Source organism: Penicillium crustosum (genome assembly GCF_028827405.1).
Source record: "Penicillium crustosum strain IBT 35664 chromosome Unknown utg000001l_segment0_segment0, whole genome shotgun sequence".
Lineage (NCBI taxonomy): Eukaryota > Fungi > Ascomycota > Eurotiomycetes > Eurotiales > Aspergillaceae > Penicillium > Penicillium crustosum.
The window spans coordinates 4,646,852-4,674,101 of NW_026623122.1; the positions used below are offsets into that span (position 1 = coordinate 4,646,852).

General features: G+C 48.4%; 11 protein-coding genes across 11 annotated transcripts; 3 read left to right on the plus strand and 8 right to left on the minus strand.

Annotated features, from left to right (window-relative positions):
* Positions 1-17: 17 nt before the first annotated feature.
* On the minus strand, positions 18-1,883 carry N7487_001726 (uncharacterized protein; the record flags this gene model as incomplete). The annotated part of the gene is made up of 1 exon (XM_056869474.1): positions 18-1,883. One exon carries the CDS (start codon positions 1,881-1,883, stop codon positions 18-20), a length of 1,866 nt encoding a protein of 621 aa, XP_056734258.1.
* Positions 1,884-2,935: 1,052 nt separating this feature from the next.
* N7487_001727 (uncharacterized protein) lies at positions 2,936-4,232 on the minus strand (the record flags this gene model as incomplete). The annotated part of the gene is made up of 6 exons (XM_056869475.1): positions 2,936-3,226; positions 3,281-3,630; positions 3,686-3,711; positions 3,767-3,828; positions 3,881-3,999; positions 4,058-4,232. 6 exons carry the CDS (start codon positions 4,230-4,232, stop codon positions 2,936-2,938), a joined length of 1,023 nt encoding a protein of 340 aa, XP_056734259.1.
* Positions 4,233-5,421: 1,189 nt separating this feature from the next.
* N7487_001728 (uncharacterized protein) lies at positions 5,422-8,489 on the plus strand (the record flags this gene model as incomplete). Its single annotated transcript, XM_056869476.1, has 3 exons — positions 5,422-5,485; positions 5,770-7,365; positions 7,435-8,489. The coding sequence occupies 3 exons, from the start codon at positions 5,422-5,424 to the stop codon at positions 8,487-8,489; spliced, it is 2,715 nt and encodes a 904-aa protein (XP_056734260.1).
* Positions 8,490-8,541: 52 nt separating this feature from the next.
* N7487_001729 (uncharacterized protein) lies at positions 8,542-11,415 on the plus strand (the record flags this gene model as incomplete). The annotated part of the gene is made up of 1 exon (XM_056869477.1): positions 8,542-11,415. One exon carries the CDS (start codon positions 8,542-8,544, stop codon positions 11,413-11,415), a length of 2,874 nt encoding a protein of 957 aa, XP_056734261.1.
* Positions 11,416-12,141: 726 nt separating this feature from the next.
* N7487_001730 (uncharacterized protein) lies at positions 12,142-14,010 on the minus strand (the record flags this gene model as incomplete). Its single annotated transcript, XM_056869478.1, has 1 exon — positions 12,142-14,010. The coding sequence occupies one exon, from the start codon at positions 14,008-14,010 to the stop codon at positions 12,142-12,144; it is 1,869 nt and encodes a 622-aa protein (XP_056734262.1).
* Positions 14,011-14,763: 753 nt separating this feature from the next.
* Positions 14,764-15,699, plus strand: N7487_001731 (isoflavone reductase family protein; the record flags this gene model as incomplete). The annotated part of the gene is made up of 1 exon (XM_056869479.1): positions 14,764-15,699. The coding sequence occupies one exon, from the start codon at positions 14,764-14,766 to the stop codon at positions 15,697-15,699; it is 936 nt and encodes a 311-aa protein (XP_056734263.1).
* Positions 15,700-16,434: 735 nt separating this feature from the next.
* Positions 16,435-16,976, minus strand: N7487_001732 (NAD(P)-binding protein; the record flags this gene model as incomplete). The annotated part of the gene is made up of 2 exons (XM_056869480.1): positions 16,435-16,855; positions 16,906-16,976. 2 exons carry the CDS (start codon positions 16,974-16,976, stop codon positions 16,435-16,437), a joined length of 492 nt encoding a protein of 163 aa, XP_056734264.1.
* Positions 16,977-18,128: 1,152 nt separating this feature from the next.
* On the minus strand, positions 18,129-19,085 carry N7487_001733 (ubiquitin-conjugating enzyme E2; the record flags this gene model as incomplete). Its single annotated transcript, XM_056869481.1, has 1 exon — positions 18,129-19,085. One exon carries the CDS (start codon positions 19,083-19,085, stop codon positions 18,129-18,131), a length of 957 nt encoding a protein of 318 aa, XP_056734265.1.
* A 384-nt stretch (positions 19,086-19,469) lies between these two features.
* N7487_001734 (DHHC family palmitoyltransferase) lies at positions 19,470-21,114 on the minus strand (the record flags this gene model as incomplete). The annotated part of the gene is made up of 2 exons (XM_056869482.1): positions 19,470-20,845; positions 20,916-21,114. 2 exons carry the CDS (start codon positions 21,112-21,114, stop codon positions 19,470-19,472), a joined length of 1,575 nt encoding a protein of 524 aa, XP_056734266.1.
* A 594-nt stretch (positions 21,115-21,708) lies between these two features.
* On the minus strand, positions 21,709-23,218 carry N7487_001735 (rhomboid family membrane protein; the record flags this gene model as incomplete). Its single annotated transcript, XM_056869483.1, has 2 exons — positions 21,709-22,691; positions 22,762-23,218. 2 exons carry the CDS (start codon positions 23,216-23,218, stop codon positions 21,709-21,711), a joined length of 1,440 nt encoding a protein of 479 aa, XP_056734267.1.
* A 1,384-nt stretch (positions 23,219-24,602) lies between these two features.
* Positions 24,603-27,069, minus strand: N7487_001736 (uncharacterized protein; the record flags this gene model as incomplete). Its single annotated transcript, XM_056869484.1, has 4 exons — positions 24,603-26,580; positions 26,629-26,718; positions 26,770-26,965; positions 27,018-27,069. The coding sequence occupies 4 exons, from the start codon at positions 27,067-27,069 to the stop codon at positions 24,603-24,605; spliced, it is 2,316 nt and encodes a 771-aa protein (XP_056734268.1).
* Between the last annotated feature and the right edge of the window lie 181 nt (positions 27,070-27,250).

Sequence of the window (27,250 nt, forward strand, 5' to 3'; positions counted from 1 at the left end):
CGTGTCTTAGCCCCATCTCACGGAGCATCAGGATCAGGGTTATTACCCCAGCTACGCGAGGTGACTCCACGGACAGAGCTATCAGTCCCCGTAGGTTCAAGTGCAAGAACAGTGATCTTGTTGTCACTTTCGCGAAGATAGCACCAAGGAAGGTAAAGCGACTGCTGCGGTCCCACAACCCAATAACGTCCCAAATTGACTCCATTGACCCAAACCACGCCCTTTGTCCAACCAGGTAGCTCGAGGAACGTATCACCAACCTTATCTAAATCGAATGAGCCAGTGAAGAAGATAGGGCCTGAAGTAGCGGAGGGCTTCAGGGGCGTTTTGCTGTCGGTGGAGTCGGGCGGCGAGGACAAGGGCAAGGGATATATCGCCCACTTGGAAAGCACACTTTCGCCAACGGTGACGTTGCCCACAATTCCCTTACGCTGGTCCACGATCTCAGGTCCATAGTTAACGCGTCCCAGGTTCTCGACTAGGATGTCGAGCACATCGCCTTCTTTCAGATCCACGTTGACGGTGCTCGGTGAAGCATACGTGCCATCGATCACACCGACTCGACTCTTGTTCACGTACACGAGGACCCGATCACGGGGTCTATCGCCAGTCTTGATTGTGCCACTGACGGGGGTTGTCGTAACGTGTCGGTAGAGAATTAGTCCAGTCGCCTGGCCAACCGCTTCCATATTGACTGGGAATTCCTTCTCGATGGGTTTGGGGAGGGAATCAAAAATGTCCACAGACGGGGTAAGTTTAACAGACGGTATTTCAATCAATGGCTGTTCTGCTGGAAGAGCAGGGAGCTTGTCTTCTCCGATGATCGCGCCAATAGTCTCTCGGATCGCATGGTAGATCTCATTCGTCCGGCCTGTTTCGTCGAGGGGTGCACCGTAATCGTAACTTGTGGTGATGGGCTGCAGGGCATCGGCCCAGTCAGCTCCATTTTGGAATCCCCAGTTCGTACCACCGTGGAACATGAACAGATTGAATGAACCGTTATTATTCAATAGCCACTTTATATCTTTCGTGATTTTATCCGTCGCTTCCTTGTCTCCGACGTTGCTCTTGTGGGTATAATTGCTTGCCCACTGATCGAGCCATGTGATATAGTATTCGCCATCGAGTTGGGGACCAAGACTAGTTGGATCGGTAACATATTTGTCGCGAGCAGCGAATCCATCGTAAACGTCACCGTCCGTCTCAGCCAAGACACCTGAGATCTGCCCGCCTTCGAGCATTGCCTGGGAACCACCGTCATTCGTGTAAAAGGGTACGTCGAAAGCAGCAGTGAATATATCCTTCAAAGCACCCAAGTACTCATGATCACTTCCATAGGATCCATACTCGTTCTCAATCTGGACCATCAAGATGGGTCCTCCGTTAGTGACCTGAAGATCACCCACCTCCTCTGCAAGGCGGTTGATGAAAGCTTTCGAGGCTTCCAGGAAAGGCTTGTTGTTGTCGCGGACAACCATCCCCGGAATCTCGCTGAGCCACGCTGGGAAACCGCCCCATTCATGTTCGGCGCAAACGTACGGGCCTGGCCGCAGAATTATATTCAATCCCTTTTCCTGTGCAAGACGGAAGTACTTTGCGATGTCGTTGTTGCCGGTGTTATCCCACGAGCCTTGGGTGGGCTCGAGCTGATCCCAGAATACATAAGAGAAAATCGTGTTCAGACCCATGCCGCGTGCCTTTTCTAGGCGATCGGGCCATAGTTCGTGGGGGATGTGTTGCGGATCCATCTGGCCGCCACGAAGGAGGTAGGGCTCACCATGGAGAATGAAAGTGTCATTGTCATAGGTGAATGGATCGATGGCTTGTACTACAGATAGAAGGCTAAAGACCAAAAGAAGAAATCTTGAAATAGATCCCTCCATGGTTTTGAAGAAAGAATGGATTGCTATTTTCTAGCGAACCTTAGCCGAGTAAGCTCATTTTATAGCTTCTGCCTCACATCCTGTAATTAATGATAATCAATAATAACACATAAAGATTGTATCATGTATCCGACGAGGCTTATGAAGTGTTATCCGAGCCGATTACTACGTCGATGCACACCTGCACAGTGATCGTCAACCCCGCAAGTTGGAGTGGGGGAGGTGACGCCCTGAAGTTACAGCAGGAAAATTTTTATATTTTAATGTTTTAATGAAAAATAGAAGATCTATAAATCCTGATAGTATCGTGAAATGATCTTCTCTATCATTTCCTGAAGCTATGTAGCTAACGTTCTAGGGTTACATGTGTCACATGTGTATTTTGTAGCTATTTATCATTAGGCTGCTTCAGCCAGGTTTAATTTAAACATAGTTCATATCTTTGGTTGCATTCTCGTCGGATGAACTAAAATGTAAAATGCGTTGAGCTTTCAGCCAAGACCTCAATATGCTACGTGTTACAGTGTACCAGATGATAGCTATGAAAGTTTACACGAATATATCATTTATGTATGATCCGAGGCAAAAGGGTCTTGTCTGAACTTAGAAGCATCAGATTAGGCCCTGGTTGAGCCCTTGTTTCACTACATCTGTTATATCGGACAAACAAATTCGAATCATTTCTCAAAATTTAGATCAGGGTCGGTGGAACATGAGACTTAGGTGGGCAGTCTAGCAGTCTAGATGAAACAATAACATAATCTCAATGCTCCCCAGACAATAAACATAGGGTATCTATATACAACGACACCAGTCTGCGCAGAATAAAAACCAAATAAGGTCAAAATCTATAAAAGCCCCTCCCAAAATGCGTTTTCACGTGCAACCAAAAAAGAGCAAATAGGAACAAATTCATCAGTCATACATATTACACGGATAATTTCTCCGTAGATGGTTCGACATTGGGATTGCCAAGAGTTGTCCCATCATAAGTTGCATCGGTAACGTGAGAAGCCTCATGAGGGGCACTGCTGGAGGCATCGTTGGGGACATCATGAGCTCCATTGGAGACTCCCCTGGGGACATCGGGTACTTTCTCGGCGCCGACGGATGGCGTCGAGGGGGGGGCTCTGATCATCACGAGTCCAGGGCCAAATATTAGCCTGAACGGACGCAAAGCGGGTACGTGCGGTGGGCGCGCTGATATCGTCAACCCAAGGAATGCCGCCTTGTCCACGGTTTTCTGCCCATGCCTTCTTCTCACGACGTAGGTCACTCTGAACCCAGGGGATTGTGATCAAGGTCCAAATAATAGCCCAGGCAAACGGAAGGGTCCAGCCCAACTGCACGTAAGGTTAGTTTTCTTGTTATTTAAGGTTGAATTGATTCTCGCTTACCGTGAATGCAACGTTTTCCTGAACGGTGAAAATAACCGCAGTAATGGCGGCGGCGCAGATGATAGATCCTCCACTCCAGAAACAGTTCATTTCGAAGAGCATACGGCGGAAATAAGGACTCGATAGGTATCGAGTTCGGAGAGCATATCGATATATCTGTCCACCACCACCGTCGACTGCCACCACATCCTCAATAAGCGCGTACAAAGCAGTTGGCATAACGGAGCCTTTGGGCGTGGAGGAGATTCGGAACGGGGCCTTGAAGCCCATCATACGGAAAATGTCAAGGGAGAGGTAGACGAATCCGAAGTAGAACATAACGGTCGGTAGGACCATGGCGATGAGGCGCACTGTGTAAGCGGTCAGTATGAGCCAATTTCATAAGATATTGTGGGTTGGTCTAACCATATGGTTGTTCAGGTACCGATCCACTGCGAATTTGTTAGCTTATTGATTAGCCCGCTTCTGGGTATATGCTAGACTTACACGACCAGTTCAACAGCCAAAATCAACCACACGATGGTGAAGTTGATTTGGAAAAAGTCCAGCTACCGAGAGGTATTAGTTAATGATCCAGATCAATCCTAGGTCGAAACCTACCCATGATACGCGGGAGTTCAGGGGTCGGGCGCGCGATTTTTTGCGGAATAGATTATGAAGGCGGTAAAAGTATTCAAAGACCGAAACTCCTCCAAGTGATGCGGTCACGATTGAGAAGACTGCACATCCTAATCAGCAACCTGAACGGGTGTATCTGTTCCACCCCGCAAGACATACCCAAATTGGGTGATAGATCGGTGAGATACCAAAGACACCAATACAGAATCAACGGCTGAGCCAAGGTATCAATCACAAATATAGTCCAGAAGAAGGCGATCGACTTCTTCCTTGTCCGCAACGAGTATGGGAGCGGAGGAGGCTCAGAGGGTGTTTGGACGGTTCCTTCCTCCATCGGGGTGGCGATAATGGCAGATCACCGTTGTTGATAGGTTCGGGGGGGACACGCGGTAGGGGTTAATAGAGGAATAAAGGGTTATTAGGACATGGTGTGAATATAATGATAAATCCGAATGGATTTCCAGAGAGAAAGAATCCAAGAAAATGAAGTGAAGAAGAGGCGAATATGTAAATTGAAAGCCCAGGAAATTTTGACCGGGAACAACGGAGCCAGGTACTTCCGTTGCCATACTAACTTGGCTGGGATCCGAGGTACCTGACGTAAGGCCCTATGATGTCACTCAAAACAAGTCTTTGATCAAACCACCTGCCAATTTTATGTTTTTTATGTTTTTATGCTGTTTTGTGTCTTTTATGTCTTACATTATATACTTCGTATTGCCCGTATTCCCTCGGATTGATTTTTGCCTCTCTGTCTTGTGTACAAGACATGGGTTATCGATTTAATACAAAGTATTTACAATATCTGGGATTGATGTCAGTATGCGGTAAAAGTACATTCATTCTGTATCAGTCAGTGAATAGTAAATATGCGCCAATACAAAGTATACAGAAAACAGGAATCGAGACCTAAACCCGAGTCGCATCGGTCTACCCGGACGCCGATCCCGACACGACCGGGCCCGCTGACCTCGGGAGTTTATGCTTGTTCATAAATGGTCTATATATAGTACAATGGAGATACCTACCTAGGTACATCATATGTTGTATAACATAGTTACTACAGACAATATTAAACGAACATTAAAAAGTCTTGCCTATTCTTCTTTAAAACGAGGCATGTCGATCTAAAAATATGCGATGGCGGAAGGAGGGTGGCGAGAACAACTTGCAACATGGATATCTGCTTCTACAATGTATTTTGGATTCAAAACCAAATAGAATAAAGTAAAAATATCTCTAATAGTTACTCACCAATGGGATTATTATAATTTAAAAGCGTATAAAATAGACGGTCGATCATTGATCATTTAAGATGCCTTACAAATAAGGCAACAATAGCCATTGATAAGGATAAGATAAAGTCATGTGACGTGACAATCGCATTGCAAAAATTGGAAGTTCGGCGTTCGAATCCCCCCCCCTTCAAGAAATTTCTATCCTTCATTAATTCCCCCACATCCATCACTTTTCTTTTACTATTTTTACTCTCCTCTTTCTGTTTAGAAAAACGCTATGTAGCCATGCCTGGCGTGCAACATCTTATCGACTTCGTGCTGAACGAAGTCGCACTCTGCGGCAATCAAGGTGTGTATAGTCTCTTCACAAGACCCACTTTTTCCTCACCCCGGCGACGCATGTCATATCACATGTGGATTCTGAATATCCCCGAAACTATGTCGAGAGCCCCCCAGTCTGAGAAATATGTTGAATTCCTATTATACTCCCCCTCTCAGAACTTTCTTATGATGGATTTGAGTCTGCGTTCTTGTGTGGACCCAACGTCGATCTATATCCTCTATCTCAAGCTCTGATTGGGCGCTTTTATTCCTATACACATTTCGTTGAACAGAATGCTAACGGATATCAAGGCGCAACATTATCTGATCTACTGCAAGCCATTGATGATTTCCATGCTCAAACTCCCGAAATAAACCAAAATATTGACCATCGTTTCAAATCCAAAATCTGGTCCTGGCTCACGACTAACCCAGAGGTGTCTATTGGCCTGCACAATAAATGGAACCATCTCACCTTGAGTGAAGCCGAGCAGCTTGACTCACGAAAAACGGAGCGCGATGATCCCGAGGTTAACCAGACCGCGGATGAAACATCCGATTTACTGCCGCTTCGAATCTTTGTCTCGGAAGAGAGAACCTGGGTTGCCATCACTGGCCACCCACCAGATGAGTCCAAGGTACTACCTCTTGAATTTGTCTTACTGTCGGTGATTGCTTCACGTCGGTCAAAGGGTATTGTACAGCCTGAGCTGGTGAAGCTCAGTGGCCAGGACAAACGGTCTGTTCCGAAGCGTACCGATGCTTTGCAGAGAAAGGGCTACATTGACAAGCGACCCGTCCAAACAAAAACGGCCCGAACCAGTCTCTGCACGCTGCAACGATTTTACCGCCACACCACCAGCGTTCAAACAAAGGAAGAACCGCAATCGAAGAACATGATTGATTTCGACAGCTTCAACACCAGATTGTTCAACATTCTCCGAGAGCACCAACTGATTGCACGAAATGATTTGAAACAACTCCTGGGCTTTGATGACCATTGGCGTTGGAAAGTCTTGTCCCGTGCCCTCCGCAAGTGGGAGCGGATAGGTGTGGTTCAACGTGTGAGAGCAGAATCACAATACGAAAGGATGCATCCTTGTGTGAAACTTTTACGAGATCCCTCGGAGCAAGATCTGGCCCTTTTCCATGAATTCAATTTCGATGTCTTGAACAAGCATGGGGTGCGATCCAAAGGACCCAGACTTACCCCAGACCTGGACCACGACATGGAGGTGGAGGGCCCAAGCAAAAGATCGCCGAGTCCGGAGGACGGTAGGATGGATCTGATCAAAGAGCATGTTGGAGAGTCTGCACGCATCGTACCATCTTGGACGCCGGATCGTAATCTCAACAACCAAATCTTTGACATCATTCAAAGCACAGGCACAACAGGCATAACGAACCAGGCATGTGCCTTCCTCAAAAAAGTGATGATTTTCTTAGCTAACAAAATACTCAAGGCCCTCAATTGGACCTGCTTTGGGTCCTTTTACAAGAGACCTGCTGAAAGTATGGTACATAAATTGGTCGACTTGTGGCAAGTAGCCCAACCACTTCATCTCCGCCATTATGCCATCGTTCGAGATATGGCAATGAAAAAGACCATTATGTATTATGTCCACTATTCGGCAAACAATTTTGCAAAGCTTGTTGAAGCTGGCCAGGCATCGTGGGAGGCCGTTGAGCTTCCAGCCAAGAAAGCCAAATCGCTAAAGATCGTGGCACCGCCCTTTGGTGTTCTTCCTCAGCTTGATGAGTATGGGTTCCTCAAAAAGGAATTCCCAAAGAATATGTTGAAGGATCCAAATTCAACTCTACTCGACGGTATCCTGGCTGTCAAACCCCCCAACTATCTTCTTTCTTCAAGCGACCCGTTTGTTGTTGAACTTCCAAACGGTCAACATGGTATGATTGCTTCCTCCTCTCCTTGGTGTCCACAAGAGAAATTGTCTTGGGTCTAACATTAAGCCGCAGTGATCCGTACACGTACTGATAAACTCCCGCCTGGCTCTAAGCAGCAGTATGAGCCCCGTTTCAAACCTAAAGGACGACCGAAAGGCACACTGAACCGCGCGACTCTGGAAAAGCGAGCCAGAGAATCCAAAGCCAAAGAATCTGGCGCTAGAGAACCCGAAGCTAGCGGATCCGAACCCAGAGAATCTCAAGCGATGGAATCACAGATTGAGCCCAAGGCGGAGGAAATCCAAGGTTATGGCTGGGAATATGTCGGGGAATCCCCGCGAGCCAAAAGAGCCAAGATTAAGCATGACAGCCTTAGGGGATTATCAAAGCAAGAGAAGTTCGAAGCACTTGGCATGGATGAGAGTTGGACCGAATATAAAGCTCTTGTCATGGATAAGCCTGCTCCTGGTGTCTACGTGACTCCTCACGGCCGAAGAAGACCAGCCGGCAAAGCCCGAGGTCGCCCGAGACAGAGTCGAATTGCGATCTTCAAATCGCCAAAATTAACGTCAATGCCTTGGTTTGTCAAGGATAAAGATGACTCAAGTGATGATGACAAGGTATTGGATGCTGCTAGCACTACTCGAGCGTCCGAGAGCCTTGCCCCTGAAACTGCACCTTCAGTTATCAACTCCGAGGGGCCCGCCATGACCCCCACCCCGACAGCTTCGAGGCCAGCCAAGAGAACTCTACCTGACCAGTCAGTGGACTCATCCACACCATCATTGGACTTCAAGGCCATTGACCAGAAAATTGGGAGACCCCCCAAACGATCTCGGCTTCAAAAGGCTCAAAATGATCCCTCGGAGGATGCCGACGAGACATTGCCCGAGGCTACAGTTCCAGCACCACAAGAGGGCTCAATCGCAGCGAGTACACCACGACATCGCGACAAGAGTGCGAGCGTTCATCTACTCGAGGACGAACAAGCCGGGACCCCATCAAAGCGACGCCGGGTAGCATCCTCCGATCGCAGCACTCTACAATCCCCGACACCCCGTCCATCTGTTGTTCCGACACCACGATCAGGCCCACTGCCCCCCCCAGAAATTCCATTTCGGCACTAAGCCTGTGAAAAAGCCGCGTGTTCGGAACAGAATCAATATCAGAACCTTACAGATGCCAGATGAGGGAGAACCAGGGTCCCCTAAACCCGTGATTGGGAGAGGCGGATCTATCAGCGTTCTTCGGAGAAAGCTCATCATGGAAATCATGGAAAAGGCTGGTGGTGCATACCCCGCCGGCACTGCAATGTGGTATCCTTTTGTTACTGCGTGGATGAAGTTCCATCCCAAGGAAAAGCCAGACATGCGAACTATTAATACTGCATGCAAACAACTGATTGATGCCGGTCAGCTTAGGCAGCTGACTTTCAGTGGCCGAGACACGAGAAAAGTGATGGTGACAAGGACATTGTTGTTGAAGCCTGATATGTCACCGGACGATCCTTTGGTGAAAGAGATGCAGAGCAAGATTTTGGCTACTGATTTCCACGATTCGCGGCCCTTCTTTGCGGCCAATGTTGAGATGGACCCGAATTTGACGAGAAATAGTGGTCGACCTCACGGTGCACCTCCCCGCGCACAGAGATTCTCCTTCCCGGTCGAAGAAGGTGCCCATGTTCACCTGCAACAAAAGCCTATTTCCATTGTGAACTTGGAGGCAAGAAGACGGAGACAGGCCCAAGCGAATTTCATCAAACGCCTGGAAGCCCAAGCCAGGGCTGCTAAGGCTGCTGAACAAGAGGATGAACTGCCTGACCTGCCTGGAGTTCAGCGACTCATGACACTTGCCCGCCCTCCTGAATTGGACTTTAATGCTCATCCGCACACATCAATTATTCGGCCATATGTGCGAACAGGTGCACGTGGTCCTGGCAAGCACCAAAAGTCTATCATTCCCAAACGGCTGATGAAACCAATTTCTGCCATCGGAGCGTATGCCATGTTGATGAGTCCGATACAGCAATTTGATCCAACTACTGGGACATTCTCCACAGGGTCATGTTCCAAACGCAAAAGGGGAAGACCAATGGGATCAAGACCGCCGGTTTTGAACATTGGTGAAACTGTCGATGAATTGTCTAGACTGGCCTATAACGAACCAGACTTGCCGGAAATGCCCAGGGCTGTTAAAGTCCAGGTTTTACTCTCGAGATTCAATCAAAAGACCAAAAAGATCCTTAAATGGGAGCTTCATCATCCAATTATTTTTGAGGCAAACCTCAAAGGTCAGCAGTTTATCAACCAAACAATTCAGGATGGTTTCAAACCAGCGCCGATCACGGGCGATATTCAATTTGATATTGACATGCCCCCTCCAAAACCGCCCCAAGTGGAACCAGAGTTACCAGCACGGCGTAGCGAGATCCGTCGCCAGCGTCAGTCTCTACCTCAGCTTCCCCCTCCACCACCCCCTCCAAAGATTGAGACACCAAAACCGACGCCAAGACCGAGAAGGACGAGGGCTCCTCGGGCCCCACGCGCTCCTGCCACGGACCGCCGTCTGGCGAAACTTGATGATACTGCAACAGCCGACAAAGAAGCACAGTCAGCGACCCCTAAACGAATTCGCCGACAGCGCTTCGTGAAGCCTATCTCCGAGGATCTCAAACAAAAGCTGGTGGTTGCTCTTGTCGTTGTTCGTGTTCTTGCAGGCGGAGCAGAATCAAGAGTCATCGATTGGGCTCTGGTGAAGAAATCTTTCCCAGACCATGACTCGGATTTTATCGAAGGACGAGCTCGTCAGATACTCAACAAGAATCGCTTGCAGATTACAAAGATGCATCGAGATTTCCAAGAGTGTTTCCTTGAGGCCTATGAAAAGGACGAAGTCCCGCGCATTGACTATTCTGATTTGGACGGCTATGACTGGCCTGCCCTGGTTGAGTGGGCAAGCACTAGGCTGGATGTTTCTCCCTCCGAACGGGCCCCGGACCTTCCAGCAACACGGGAGCAATTCGACAGTGTTTTCGAACTACGCGAAGATGATGTTACGGCAGGCGATGAACTGTACCAGGCTGTGCATGGTGTCACTATCAACCACAAACGCAACTTGATGGCGCGCAATCCATTTGCTGTGCCCCTGGATGATGGAAAACGTACCCAATCAGCTTCACGAAAGGCTGCTGAGGCACAACTTGAGGCCGCGAAGACATGGGTTCGGGCAAATATTGTCACTGCAGAAGAGACCTATCGACCCAACGAGTCGAGCGATATCCTGCAGCGCTTTGGCGATAGACTCATCACCACTGCGACGCAGACACTCATCAACGAGCGTGTCCTCAGCTCAACAACCCGTGGCCGCGTCACCCCGGGTCGTAACTACGATATCTCAGAATATTTCCTGCAGACACTGAGCCGCAAACGTGCCGTCGAGAGCACTCAACTGCGTCGTGCCGCTCATTTCAAGACTAAAACGCTAGATCTCCAATTCCGGACTACGGGTTCATTCGACGTCGAGTACACCGCGGAAGACGGCGATATCCTTGCATTGATCAATCTCTACGCTTCGGGCGCTGTTCAAATGCGACCTCGCGATCCTCCCCGCGCAAAGTTCGGTCTCACCGATGGCGGATACGAAACTCGGCAGATGGACAAGAAACGCTTCCGTTTCCCCGTCGAGGTTACTCCCACAGCATCATACCGTTATGGTAATTCCGTCCATGGCAAAGCTGCAGCCACGGTCCTTCCACCGGCGCCTTCACCCTCAGGCACGGAATTGCCGGCTAGGAACCCCATTTGGTACGACATTAATGGAGAGTTTGTACATCGTCTCTGGGATCTGGTGCTTGGCCCTGTCCTTGGGTGTCTAGTGATGCGACCCGGTATCAAGGCCGGTAACATTTCTAACATGATGAAGCCTACCATGGGCACATGGGAAACTGTGTTGATGCTGCAATGGCTGGAGGAAGTTGGCATTGTCAAGTCAGATGGCGTGGGAGAAATGGCTTGCTGGACATTACAGGAGTCTTGGTGGATGATTCTATCTTGATTTTCCATATTCGACTGACATAGTTATTTCCGACTAAATTCGAATGTACAATTACATATGTAACTTGAATAAAATGCGACACGCTAATCCCTTCATGTGCAACCCTTCCTATTTGGATCGTCCATCAAAAAAGGACTGGCGCAATCGTAACACGTGATTTTTATTAATAGATTTTAATAGATTTATAATTATAATTCCAGATTTTTAATAAGAGATATATAAATATATATAGTATAATTTACTATATATCTAATTTTTATATATATTTAAGACAACTTTATATCACAGTGGGTATAGTGGGCGTGCCTGCGATAGGTATACCCGTGAGCGGTGGAAGTTACAGACTCTGATAGAAATAAACTGATCACAAAGCTTAGTGCGAAAATCCTTTTCTCTCACTTTGTTCGATTCATGGTGTTACGCACTGCAAACTGGTCACAGTTAGGTTAGATGGGTTCCGGTTATACTTGCCTTAGCACTTCTTAGTATCCAACGTGAACGATCACAGCCCATGTGGCGAAAGGGAAGGGTCATCTTCACGCTCTGAGCGGCGCAGACTACGAGGTATTGACCGATATGCAGGCGGACTTTTCGTAGAAGGGAGAAGGGAGAAGATATTCGAGTGCGTGCAACGGCTGTTGGCCACAGCCCATGGGTTTTCAAAGCAAACCTAATATTCAATAGGGAACGTGGGCTGCATTCTCTTGATGGTATCTCTCTCCATGTTCATTTCAGCAACAAATTCAACGCCGTGTTAATTTCCCCTGAGATCCCAACAGCCAGGCCCTTATCCTCCAACGCCCAAGGAACACAGCCAGAAGCGGCCATTCCAACACGGATCAATCGGAATGCCCGATTTCTTGACTCACACACTAATTCCTCATTTGGCCATCGCAACACACCAGGCGTATTCAACCCAACACCTAGTTCCAGTATAACAATTCGACCCGACTCATCATCTGCTAGGCTTACATCTTCTTCCGTGTTCTTCAAAAATTGCTCCCATTTCATGTTTTGCTCCCGAAAAGGCGCGGAATTGAAATAATTCCCACCACGAACACAAAGTGTCAACTCCCCACCACAGAACCGACAATGGGGTATTTTAGTCTCGTCCATTAACAACCCAGTGACGGGATCAATATGCGGCAATGCAGCGTCAACAATTGTGTCCGATGAAAATACCGCATCGACTCGACATTTGTTGTAACACTGTAAAAAGCGGTATGATCCCTGTGGAGTCGATATTCTATTCGGGTCAAACCCATTCTTCTCAAAGAAATTATCCGCATTTGTCGTCCGAACAAAGAAGTTTGAAGGGAATTTGTTCACTAGATCAAGAAGAGTGCCGTAGGCCGGTGACACAGGCCAGGATCGCACCATATTTAAATGGAGAATGTAGTAGCCCCATTTCTGGGCCGGGCTGTCCCAGCCATCAAATCCGAAGACATCATATAATCTGCGCAGGCCTTTCGACTTGAATGCAGAGAAATTCCTGTCGAAGAGTTCGGTGGATGTGTAGTCTAAGCCTGTGGCGGCGGAGAGACCTGCACCAGCTGAGATAATCAAGTGAGATGCCTCTTCAATCCAAGTGCGAGCCTGTTCCACAGCGGGACTGGGAAATAAGTTGTATGATGGAGCTGACGGGGATGGTAGCGGGGTTTTGCGGACGAGGTTTGAATTGTTGGAGATGGAACATTGTGGCCGAGACAGTATCGCTTCATAGATCGAGTAATCCTTTTCAAGAAATGTATCGAAGATAATATCTGTAATTGTCGTCTCGGTGTTCTCCATGTACCAGGATATTACGGTATCCACGGCAATCTCTGCCGCTAGGTCGGAAGGGAATGCGAATAGACCCGTTGATATGCAACAAAATGCAACCACCTTGCGGCCGTCTGCACGAGGAGGCAGTGATTCGGTAGCGTCCAGGCAGGATCTGTAGCAAGATGCTAGTTGAGCTTTATGATGTGGTTGAGGCTTCTGTCTGGGTTGCAGCTGAGGACCAACAGTATGCAAAACCCATTGAGCAGGAAGGAGGAATCCTGGGGTGACTTTGGCAGAGCCTACAGGTTCTATGCGTCCCTGAGATTCAATGATAGAATGGCAGGCATCGCGAAGGCGGGGCCCCGCAGCTGAATGGATAACATTGTCAATGCAGCGGTGCTCTGGGCGGAAACAGCCTTGTAATTGGCCATTGGCTGCATTGACAATTGCTGTGACATCGGTAAGGACTGTGATATCGCCTCTCCAGCATGAGACCGTGATGGAACTGGAATTCAAGGATTGATGTTGAAGTATCACAGTGGGGGTAATTGTAGTCGCGGATTTCATCAAGGCATGACTGTTTCGGTATGCAATGACTGCTTCGATGTCGTCCAAAATCTCGGGTGGCAGTTTGGGGGTTGCCGGGCGTATACATAGCAGTCGTTGCAAGGCCTCTAGCTGTGACCAGGTGTCCGACTCCAAGATATATTCCGTATGTCTGTGGTTTCCGCATTGACAAGTTGGCTCATTCGAGTGCTGTTGCTTTATGAGGTATCGAAGGGCATTCTCGAGTCGAGCGGAGGGCAGATACTGAGGGTCGATAGCAGACATTGCTAAATCTGTGCCCAACTAATTTTCTCTCTTTGACGTAACTATAAGGACGGGTTTTCAAAGTTGCTGTCTTGATCAAGATCCTATGTGAGCAGGTTAGTCTGTAAAAATATACTCGAGGATTTGCGGTCTATACAAACAGCGGAAATGATTCCGGTTATCACAAATCTGACTTGGTAAGCGGATGATCCGCTCTTCCGGGCCCGTTTGAAGGATAGTCAATACGTATGAACATGTACGTGAGACGTGGAAAGAAGAAGAATATGGATTTTCCTGTTACGCACTTCTCTGATTGATTCGCGCCCGCTCCAGCTCACCCCTGCCGATGTTATTTTGTTACCTTCCTCGGCTAGCCGGTCTTGTTAGGATTGTTTTTCGAGACGGCCCTTTTATTGTCACTAGTTCTACTAAAATCTGTATTATATTTGTGATTTCATAATATACCCTACCGACAGTATAAACCTTTGGGATACAGCCAATCAGCAGAAGTGACCTGGATGCAAACAGCCCTCAATTGGCATATGACGTATTTTGCATCATTTGGTATGTTTGCCAGATTGCAAAACTTTCCCTTTCAAGCCAAAGTGGGTATTGTAAAGGTTTAAGATGTTTGTTCGGCCCAGTCTAGAATCATTCCTTGGTCAATGTTCTTAAGCATATAAATACCCAGACAGGAGCCTGTGACGAGTGACAGTGAATGAAATATTCAAATCAATTTTCATCAATATTTTTGAGCAACTAAGCAAATTAGTTATGACCTCTGGTTCGGTAGTCGCCATAGCCGGGGCAACTGGCCATCTGGGAAAACATGTTGTTTCTGCATTCCTCTCCTCTCCTCTGAAAAACGATTTTTCAGAAATCATTATCCTATCACGGCACGGTGGGAACAGTAAAGAATTCCTATCGCCGGTCACCAACGTGAAGGTCACCACACGCACGTATACCGAAGAACATCTTCATGAAGCCCTTGAAGGAGTCGACATCCTAGTCAACACTATCGGAGCATCTGGACATGCATTCAAAGAGAAGCTCCTCCGTGCGCTGCCCAACACAAATGTGCAGGTCTATCTTCCGTCAGAGTTTGGAGTGGACCATTATGTACATGACTTTCCCCATCTCGAATGGGACCAAAAGAAACGACACGTGGAGCTTGCTCGAGAACTCATACCCCATAAAAAAGTGTGCCGTGTTTTCTGTGGACTCTTCCTAGAAGACAGCATAGGACCATGGTTTGGGCTGGACACAAAGCACAGCCGGTATGAAAGTGTGGGGTCTGCGAAGACTCCTATTTCGTTCACATCCTTGGGTGATGTGGGCAAGACCGTTGCTTCACTGTGCACTTTGGCCCCTAATTTAATACCAGACAGAGTTCACGTTGCCGGAGATACTCGCTCCATTTCGGAAGTTGCAGATATAATGGGTGCTGCAGGTGCTGGAAAAGTGGATGTCGAGGAAATCGACCTGAACAAGTACAAGCAGGAGACAACGGCCAAGTTGTCGAAGGATCCGGCCGCTTTTTTGAGGTTCTTGATGGGCGAAGGGAACATTAGACATACACCTGATGGCCTGGGAAATGATAATGATTTGGTCAATCGGGATGAGCAGTTATGGAAATGGGAGACCTTGGCTGATCTTGCCAAAAGCACTCATGGACAGCCTTGGAAGGACTTCGATTGGCCACCACTCTGAGGAACAATGATATACTTCTATCAACCCCCGAAATTTTTACTGCTTGATCATTCATTGAATTATCAACTACACGGAAATGAAAATATCTTCTTGCATATACTTAAATGCCCTACAAATATAGTTTAGCTTTGCGACCCTTGGATACCTTCCACACGGCTAAGGTGGACTAGCCACATCTAAGTGTTCGATTTCGTGCGGATATAGAGAAAGGTATACCTTTTTTAGGCTCTGTATTCTTTTGACAGCGCTTCCAAATCTTACACTTTATTAAGGCGTAAATATTTGAGACATGCAGCAAAATCGAAATTAATTAGATTGTCTATATTATATAACTAGGGCGTATATCCCAATTATAGTAAGCGTAAATTTTACCAGTACTATCAATCACTTGAATGCTGAATAAAGTCACAATCTGCATTACTAAGTATTGTTACGACGCTCAATCTAGAAGCGAATACACTCTTCATTGCCCATTTAGGCAGCAGTTCAACGAGTATTTCAGACATCGGGGGAAAAAAGGGAAGAAGAAAGAACTAGCAGTGAGTCAACAGCTACCGCACTACCTGAAAAGCATTGAAGAAAGCTGTCCTTCAAAAATGGCCTTGTAAGAGTCAGCAGATTCCCATGCCATCATAATGCTATGGAATTTGGAAGTAGACAATATATTTGCAATAAAGAGCAATGCTGTTATCAAAATATGCCTCCAAGATGTTCCAGCAAAAGGCAAGCTGGATTTTACACACAACTCGCGTATTCAACATACAGGACGTCGAGTAACTCCTTCCGGACGGGACGATACTCTTCCAACCTATCCTCCACAAGTAGGTCCTCAACAGATGCCTTGATGTATCCTTCAACCTCCCAGATATCGGTACCTAAGAATTTGAGCTGATCACCGTTGCCGCAGTTTCTACGAGTATACCAAGCAAGCGCGCCAGGTTCTCCTTTCTTTATCATCTCATCCACCTGGACCGAAACCTTCTCAATAGTAACTGTGCACTGGGCAGGAGGCACTCCAAATTTAGTTGTAAGTGCTTTCTGTATATCATGGCTAGTGGGTCTTAGCTCTGAAAGACTTAAGGTGCGTTTCTCCAGTTTTTCAATCAGAGTGTCACCAAAAATGGATGCATAAGCTGCTGCAACATAGTTCCGTGTGCTAAGGATTGTTAACGACAGAGGGTTCGTGTTATAGAGAGATTTACACACCAGAGGTTCAATGGCAGTGAAGCACTGTCACCTGTGAAGATGATATGATTATTTAAGCGATCGACGCCCATAACTCTGCAGGGATTTGAAGTCGTCAGCGGTCATTCAATGCATACCAGATCAACTCCATACGGTGTGCCGAGCGCGAATTCTGCCAAGTTCCCAGTCCATACCGTTGTTGTTTTCACGCCGAGGCGCTTTGCGGTTTCTTCAACTTCGAACAATCGCCCTTATGACATCAATACCTAGCCCTTGTCCGGCATATCTGACGGCGAAATCGGACGGTACAAATAATTGGACTTTAGTTTTCGGAATAGCCTCAACCAAGTAATGCTGGCTTCGAAGCCAACCAGCGAGCCAAGGGAAAGGTTAGCTGTGAAGGTACTATGGTAAAAGAGGCAGGGTAAAATCATAACAATGTCGATATCCCGTAGAGCAGCAATCAAACCCACTTGATCCGTTATGTCTACAGTATTTGCGCTCACATTGGAAGGCAATCACACAGTGCTTGATTCCGGACGGCAAAGAACCTTGACAGAGGTAGGAGATTCAGCAAGGGCCATGATAATTTTAGACCCCATCCAGCCGCGGTGGGCATATATGGCGATACGGTTCACCATGTTGACTTGAGTAACAAGAGTAGCAAGACTTGTGCAGCTGCATGATATAGTTGCATGAATGTGATTAATATACTGAAAAAAACCGGCGTGTGGCCATATTTATAGCCTTTTGTCGTTCAAATTAGTGGCTTGAAATCCGAATAGTTTGTGCAGATTGCACAGGTTGCATCTCGTCATTAATGGTCCCATGAACATTTTCAATCAGCCAATTAGTAGCCTCTTAGGTTAGCGGTCCCCTCGCCGGGGAGGGGGTGGGAGTAGGGGTGGGAGTAGGGGGTGGTTTCCAAATCGAGTCCCGACTTATGATTTAATGATTCCAAGTTTCCAGGGCAGGCACCGCTAGGGATTACTTGCGTGTTGCCCATGTGGATATCAAAATCCAGACGCGTTAGCTATTTTAGATATATATGAATGAACATACTTGCTAACCATACTTCTCGAAAAAAAAGTTAACAAAAATAAGGTTTACTTCAATGATTCTGTGTACTTGATTTCAAAAACTATCTAGAGGTATATATCATGTACCAACTCCTGTAATGTAATCCCAAACGCCCACACAGCTGCCGGAAGAAAGAAAACGCTCAACATTAATCCAAAAGCCCTTTATAGATCGTCGACGTTCGCCACTCGGCGCAATATCAACAAGACAAGAGCAACGATCACACCAATGATAGCCCGGTCCAGCCAGACACCTTCCGATGAAGACTCCGTTGAAGCTAATTGCGAGGAGCTCGTCCGTGTGGGAATAACAGCCGGTGTTTGTATAGTAGATAGCGGTGCCTGTGTCTGTGCCTGTGCCTGTGCCTGTGCCTGTGCCTGTGCCTGTGCCTGTACCGCGGGCACCGGTGCAGACGCAGAAGGAACCGGAACAGATTCCACAGCCGGGGTACTCTCTACAGCACCATCCCCTGTAGTCTGGTCCTCAATACCAATAGGAAGATCATTGGCACTAGAAGCCGGAGCCAGAGCATCAGGCCCAGCCTCAGCCGTCTCCCGCTGGCCCTCGACACCATCACCCCCATCAACAGCAGCAACCTCACCCTCAATCTCAACCCCGCGCTCCCGACAAACACTCCACAACTCCCTCATAGCCTCAAGATTCCCAACCCCACACTCCCGACAAGACCAGTCAAGTGATAACCGCGCATACTCCCTCCGCAGCTCCTCACTTCCCTCCATGCCCCCAACCTGACCCTGACTCTCCGAACCGAAGATCTCGGAACGGATACCCAGTAGTGCAGTGCGCACTCCCCAAGCCGGTTGCCATGTCTCCTCGTGGTGGCCGGAGATGCTGAGACAGATTTCGCGGTTGACTTCGAAGCGGCCGGAAGGTGTGAGAAAGCGGAAGGAGGGAGGTCGGAGTGGGTATGTGGCTGGGAAGGTGATGCGGCCGTGGTAGAGGCCTTGGGCGTAGGGGGATGGGGAGGGGGGTCCGGCGAGAGTGAAGTGCCAGTCGTGGAGGTTTGTGTCGCTTATTGGGGCGGCTGTGAAGTATGGGCTTGGGTTTTTGTGGAGGTCGGTGCTTTCTTTTAGGAGGCGGCGGGTTGAGGGGGATGACATTTTGGTTCTTTGTGTCTTTGTATGGGATTGGGATTGGGATTGGGATTGGAGTTGGAGTTGGAGTTGGGGATGTGTTCCGTTGAATTGGAGGAAGAGGGCCGATAAGAGATAAAAGATGACAGTTGTCCCGGTTTTTGCGGGGATGATGTTATTGGGCAGTGACAATGTATACAACCTTGGAATAACATACTACTTACTATATACTATCTTATAGAAGTAGACCAGTATAATAGGGATAATGTTCTAATGACCGTAAAAGTCTTATGGTATATCCATACCAAGGCTGTTGTGCATACGCTTCATAGATACCATAACTTTCGCAAACGATACACATACAACGCCTTCAACATGCTACATAGAAATGCTACAGACAATCACTTAGTTTTAATCCCAGTCCCGCCATTCATCAGCGTTATGACGTGTGGCCTGCTGGCGGCCAGCGCCCGGATCCAACAACCCGTTCCCTTCCACGTCATCCCCATAATCACTATCGCCAGGCCTCGGCCGCGGCGACCGGGGCGCAAGAGTCTGCATTGACACGGAGGTCGGAGGCCGTTCAGGCGTGCTACCACGGTTTGGAACACGTTGCGGCTGTGTAGCACCTTCCCTCCAACTATTACTGTTGTCTAGATTGCGCTGGTACAACTCGCGGTAGTACTGCTGCTCCTCGTTGGTTTCCTGTTCTCGACGCTGTCGCATACGCTCACGCGCTTCTAGGAATTTGGCGCTCGGCTCCCAGCGCCAGCCGTCGCCTGTGGTATTGCAAATGGGCACAGCCCATAGGAGCGGCCGTTCCCCGAAGAGGTGGAGTAGGTTACGCCGCCAGCCGTGATCAAACGCGCTGGGCATTTTTTCGTTGTCTTCGTCGTTTTGGTACTCCTCGTACCGTGAGTATTCACGCTGCCGCTCCATTTCGGCGTATGACCGAGTCAGTGCTTGCTGCGCTGGCGTGAGGCCGTTGCCGGAACCATCCGGAGGCCCTGATGGGCGCGGTACAGAATACATATGCTCTTCGCCCTCTTCAGCCCGAGTGACGCCCGGGATTGCATTGGCGTGGGCATCGATAATCTGATTCCCATATCCTTGCAGTCGTGTAGATATGCTTTCCTCGCCCGGCTCGCCCCAATAGTTATTGTTCGGTGCCTGCTCATTTCGCTGTCTGTCTAGCGCTTTGCGCAGAGGCGACACATACCGTGTCTTTTCCAAACATTCAATGGTAGTGGTGCCCCGTATAGCCAGACTGATATGCCAGGCTGTGAATCCACTCAGAACCAGTCCAATGATGCCACCCAAAATAGCCAGCAGAACTACATTGACCGGAAGGATTGTATCCATGTACTGAGTATCGTTCAAAATCTCGGTCCAGGTCCAGACCGCTGCAATGCCAAAAACAACCCAACAGAATATCGAGGTGTAGATCAAAAACAGCAGGAATGCCTTGTAATTATGCAGTCCAACACAGGTTGCCAGCCAGGGACAATGGTGGTCCATCTTCAGGACACATCGTTTGCACGTTGAGCAGTGGTGCGCGCGGTCTGGCTTCGGACACTGACATTTTTTGCAGTATCGTGATTCACCAGTCGAGGTGACGGTATATGATGTGAACTCCGGGTGCTCGGACGGAGGGAGGGCGCTGTACTCATGGTTGTCTCCTCCGCCAGAGGTAGAGAGCGGCGACCCAGGATCGGTGAAAACGGCAACGGTATATGAAAAGTTGAGGATGGCATAGAGGGAAAATGCGAGGATGGAACTTGGGACACCTGCCGACACGTTAGTACACCCAGATACATAGTCCCGTTCGAGTCCGAGTCCAGGCGCTATCCTGCATACCGATCCAGTCACTCCGTGAGGGCCTGATACCGATGCTGACGGCAACGTATACAGCCCATGTGGTGATTCCGTAGACAAAGGCGAGTGGGAAGCAGCTTGCTGCTGCGCAACAGTATCGTTCGCAGCGAAGGGCCCAGGCTCGAGGGCGTCGTTTGGGCCACGAGGGTGAGGTTGGGGGTGACGAGGCCAAGGTGGCCATGACTGAGAGTTTATGACACAGGGGAAAGAAGGTTGTGCATGAAGGAGTTTGACGGGATCGGTCCCATTATACACAAAGCATTGGGAATTATAAGACAAGTCTCAGGATTGAATTGAGGGTTACCTATATGCGATGAAACGAGCCTATCAGGTGAGGTACGGTACGGTAAGCCGAGGACGGTATTTGTAATTTCGACATGCTCCGCCACAACCCCAGCCACGATACGTGCGTACATAAATAGCTGGGGACACGAAAGTAGTATATCGTCATGACAATATGTACTGCAACATAGTATTCTATTTCCGGCGAACACTTTCAAGAGCAGATGATAATCAAATTGTAGGATCCTACATAGTTTTCTATATACATATTGGTATAGATGTGAATATAAACTCTATTTACAGTCATAAATGCTAATAGATTCGTCGAACATCGAAGCTCTGCCTTGAAATGAGAACTGTTCTTGAATGTTGACGAACAAAAGAAGTCAAAACAAATTAAAAGCTGGGTTAAGGCAGGTTGTTCTGCTTACACCAACCATTGACGGGCATGCAACTCAACCGGTAGCACCAGGAGCAGTTCGAGGAGGGGTATTTATAAAAATTGACGATCAACATAATGAAACCGACTAGGACCGCAACCAGGGCACCGGCACGGACCACCCACCACAGCCACCAAAGAGGCTTGCGGCCCTTGAAGAAGCCGAGCAGGCCATTTGTAGAACCGGGGGGTTTCTGCCGGGCTGGAGGTGAGGGCTCGTTTGCTCTTGAAGAAATCCATGAGGGAGGTGGTCTTTTGCTCGGGGCCAGCCTGGCCAGCTCCGCCGCTCATGGCAACATATGGCTGTCGTGCCAGACCGATCCGCTCACGGAGAGCATTAGGCGACCGCATGATAGTCAGGCCAATGGCGAGACCCATGATGAACCCACCAATGTGGGAGAAGTTGTCCAATCCTGGGAGAAGACCAAGAACGAAGGAGACAGCCACTCCGAGGATCATGATGATAAGTTCAACCCATGGAGATTCGCGCTGGGGCCAGTCGTAGAGCAGGTCAAGAAGGTAAAGTGCAAGGATACCGAATAGGGCGCCTGAACAGCCATCACTGGGATCGAGCTGCGCCGCATAGTTTCCACCCAAAACGAACCCGAAGATACCGCTGGCGAAGTAGGTCAAGGCGTAGCGCCACATGCCAACCATGCGCTCCATGTCCGCGCCCATGGTCAGCTGAACCAACAGGTTGAACCCGATGTGGATGAATCCTCCGTGCATGAAGATGGGGATGATGAATCTGTACCACTGGTTGGGAGACGGCTGATCATCCGTAGATCCTCCAACATGGGGGTTGGGGACACCGCTAAAGCCGCACACTTCAGACAATGAACACCCCGTTCCGGTCACCGTCGTCGATGTGGCATTTGGACAGAGCCATAGAAGGGTATGATTGGCATTCTGGACCCCCTCAACGTTCTTCATGCACGGATTGTAGCGTGCCCCCATGTAGATTTGGACGTACGGGGACGGCCCGATCATCGGGTTGAAGGAGGGCTTGGTTTCGATAACTGACCCTGTCAACTGGGCTAAAGCGGAAAAGATTTCATTAGTTGATCCGAAATGTTGGAATAGTACCGAGGCAAGGACAGAACCCACCATTCTTGACCAGTTCGATAATAAATACGATAATCTGGGCTAATGTCAAGATGTATGTCACCCAAGCAATCTTCTTGCTGAAAAATCCCTTCTTCTTTCGGAGATCACGTTGTCGGCTATCCTCGAGACCCCCTGGTGATGGAGGGTAGTGCGTTTGTTGGCGCATCCAATCTGGATTATTTGCATACTGGGTATTGGTCTTCAAAGGGATGTTTTCTGCGTAGTTGTCGCCTTCCGTTGCCCGTCCGGCGGTCTGGTAATGTGCATTGTCCGAGGCAAATGACTGTTGACTTTCTCGGTTGTGATAGGGGGCTGAGGGATCGTCGTGGTTGTAACTGTGGCTCGCGTAGCCAACTCCAGGAGCTGCGTTTAGAGTTTGATCTGTCTTCCCGGGGACAGCTTGGTCGTAGCTAGGGGGTTGTGGGATATTCGCGTGATAGTATTCGTTGGAGGCCATGGTGCCTGGGGATTGAGTTTTTGTTTTAGTTTCGGGGCCTGAAGGGCGGATCCATGAACTTGTCAAAAGTATTGTAGGGAGCCTCAACGATGAAGAGTATATATAACAAAGAACAAGGAAGAGATGAAAGAAAGGTGAAGTAGTCAGGCAGTCACATTATTCGCGAAGTTATTTTTGGGCCGATCTACGCAATCCCAGCAATGCCAGCCGCGCGGCTGGGGCTTTTCCACTCCGCCCTGGCTGTGGAACCCCACCAGGGCAAGTACCGACGGCTTTGCCACTTTTATAGTGGCTGAGGAAGGCTAAAAAGTACACTCATATTTGATTACCTCGTTACTTACTACTCCGCTGAATCTCAATGAATTTCCACGGCTGTCCCTGATTTTTGAAACATTTGCTTACGTAATGAATAGTAAACAACGAGCCTACCTAATTAGGCTTAGTGTCCCTTGATTTGATAAACTTTCTTTTCCAAAGGGGTTGGCATACAGCTCACGTGATTACCATGATTCTATTGGCTTGACCCTGGACTCCGCCCTTTTAGTTAGAATCATGCCGGTTTTAAACATAACTACCTGGGCGGTGCCAGAGTGAGCTTACGTATACCGTCATGGCGGCCCCGGGGCGGGGCCTTTGGTACCGTTCCATAACCCAAAATGCCAAGGCCGGAGCGGCTCAATATTATAAACCTCTGTGTTTAGAAGACTCTGTAGATTATCACCGCGAATTTTCGGATTTTAATGAGGTCTGACTATGTATATGGCCAATTATCCCACTGCGGGATATACAAATCTGTACTCCACAAGATGATACTTTATGTAGAGAGGTGTCACTCTCCTGATCTACTGAGTATTATATTTTGCTTTTAACGTACTTCGTGCACTATTCTTCCCTCCTGGGCCAGGTTCTCGCTATAGATAGACAGCACTTCTTTGATATAACTACGCTGATTTGTTGATACTATCCCCTCGCCATATCATTGGCTTTCACGGCACGGCTACCTAAAAACCTATCTTCTTACTCAACGTGCAATTTTCCCACGTTATTGTATAATATTCACTGGAAGGATACCATGGGCACTACTAGCTCGTCACCCCCAGAATCTCTCGAGCAAGGCTGGATATCATTTAGTACATACAGCAAATGCAACTAATAAGCCCCTAGTCCCTTTTTATGTTGTGGAGATAGTGTTCAAGTGTCCCATTTGAGACTATTTTTTGGTATTAATAATTTAATGATCGATCATCGCAAGGGGAAACGCAAGAGGATGACAAGAAAGTCCCAGACTGACATGGTCGAGATGGGTAAAAAGAAAAAAACCAAAATTAAAATGTTAAATCAAACTGCTGCATCCCACTTCATTTATCGCATATTGTTGCATTATCTACACCCAGATGGAAGCCATCAGGGTGAGTAGCAGCCCAACAAAGCCTCCGGAAATCTTGTTCGCTGCGGAGACCGGTGCTGTAGTAGAAGTTGCAATAGACGTGTTGCCCGAGCTTGTAGTATGGGTAGCGCTAGTTGTGTCCGCGTGACTAGAAGATACACTGCTGACATTGGTATGATTTGAGTTTGAAGCGGTGGTGGCGGTAGCAGTGATGGTGCTGGATGTGCTGACATTCGCGGGACTAGAAGGTTTGTCGGCAGCATTGATAATTGTCACAGCCGGGCCTCCGAGAACTAAAGTTTGTCCGTCATAGACAGCTATAGTAGGTACCGTAGTACCGTAAACAGATGTGATTGTGATTCCAGTGTCGAGGTTGACGATCACAAGACCGCCTGCACCGAGGCTGACTACCTGTTCAGTAGTTGTCGATGCAGCGCTGTCGGTACTGGCACCCGAGGCTGAAGCATTGGCAGCACCGGTTTGGCTTGCGGCGTCATAAAATACGCTGGCGACATTGGTAACTGTCACAGCAGGGCCCCCAAGAGACAAAGTTTGCCCATTGTAGACAGCGGTAGTAGGTACCCCGTTGTCGTAGGCAGAGGTTATGGTTACTCCGGTGTCGGGATTCACGATCACAAGCCCTCCTGCTCCGAGACTAACTACTTGTGTAGTTGTCGATACAGTGTCTGCAACGTTGGAAGCACCGGTTTGGCTCGCGTAATCAGGAGATACACCAACGATATTGGTAACCGTCACAGCTGGGCCCCCGAGAGATAAAGTTTGTCCACTGTAGACAGCGGTAGTAGGCACCGTGTTACTGTAGGCAGAGGTTATTGTTACTCCGGTGTCGGGATTCACTATCACAAGCCCCCCTGCTCCGAGACTAACTACCTGTGTAGATGTTGTCGACACAGCGCCATCGCTATTGGCTCCCGAGCCTGCGGTGTTGGCAACGTCGGTAACGCCAGTTGGGCCCGCTAGACCAGGAGATATCACGACCACAACATTGGTAACCGTCGCAGCCGAGCCTCCAAGAGTCAATGTTTGTCCGTTGTAGACGGCTGTTGTAGCAGGCACTGTGTTTCCATAGGCAGAGGTTATTGTTACTCCGGTGTCGGGGTTGATGACTTCAAGACCGCCTGTTCCCAGACTGACGACTTGTGTAGAGGTTGTAGACAAAACACCACCCGTGTAATCGGTCGGGTCGAATTGGCCCTCAGCGCCTGTGGACGTTTGGGAATCACCGGGGTTGGTTGCAGCAGTATCAGTATTTCCTGGATTAATAATGACAGCATCTCCACTGGCTGAGTTGCTGGGATCATTGGTACTTGTGCTCTCTGGATTGGCAGTAGCAGAGTCCGTTGTCTGAGGGTTGGAATCATTGGGGCTGGCATCACTGGAGGCGACATCACTGAAGCTGGTGTTGACTGGGTCAGCTGTGGTAGTAGCCTCGGCTGCCGTAGTAGCAGACTCAGTGGCCTCTGGATTAGTGGGAGCCGTTGCCTTGGTGGAAGCAGAGGTGGCAGCTGTGGTGTTCTCAGTTTCCGAGTCGGTAGTAGCAGTTGTTGTCGTGGGTATCAACTCATCGGTTGGAGGTATGGCATATGGAGGGTCAAACAGACCAAACTTGTTGTTCGCGACGCCGCAGTGCAACCAGTATGGGTATCCATATCGCTTGACAGCGGCAGGAACCACGAGGAAGGGGTTGCAGCGGGTATCATCGGCTTTCATTGGGTGTGTTTGAGTCGCTAGTGCCGTCGTATTGAAGTCAGTCGAGCACTTTACGCCCAAATCGCTGAGGTAGAGCTGTCTGGTCGCTCGTCGCGCCGTTTCTGTCAAGGCAGTGTATGGAACAAGTGTGGACACCTCAGTCAGGTCAAAGGCAAAGACCTCTCTGCTGGTCGAAGGCCCCAACAAGCCACAATCATTCCAGCCATATAATGTGCTTACTACCATGTAAACCGACGGCGACGAACTTTTCTTCGTTAGCATGTGCTGCATAAAATTAGATTCAATCACGTACTATGTGTAATCATGTTTATCGTCGTAGAAAGTTGATGGGTATGAATTGTTGTCAGTAGGCCAGTAGACCAAGTCAACCATTCCAGCGTACCTAAGTCAAGTCAGAATTACAGATACAAAGCTGACAGCGACTCAAGCTCACATGCTGCACCAGGGATCGTTCCATAATGTCCGCGACTCGGTTTCATTGTAGTACGAGCATGTGTTAATGGGGACTGGGTTCTCTGTGACAGGCCCCGTGGTAATGGTTGACGGCACAGCACTACTAGACCTTGTAGCGATGGTTGAGCCTTTGATGAGAGGAGTGGACGAGCTTCTCAAAGGGTGAATACCAATAGCTGAGCATTTGTCAGTGCATTGGCACCGGGTGATACATTGATTTCTCCCTACCTTCACCATACGAGCCCGTTGCCCAGAAGGCAAGCAAAATGAAAAGTAACATTATGGCGAACAAAATGCATAAACAGACTTAAGGAGTGACTGGAACAAAAACAAACGATCTAAACATGGGATATTTTGGATCGGCCGCTGGGGATTTTATTAAATTACCAGAGTGCAGAGCCTCGAGGAAAGGCATTACTATTATTGACTTGAAAGAAGACTCCAGAATGAGAATACACCGT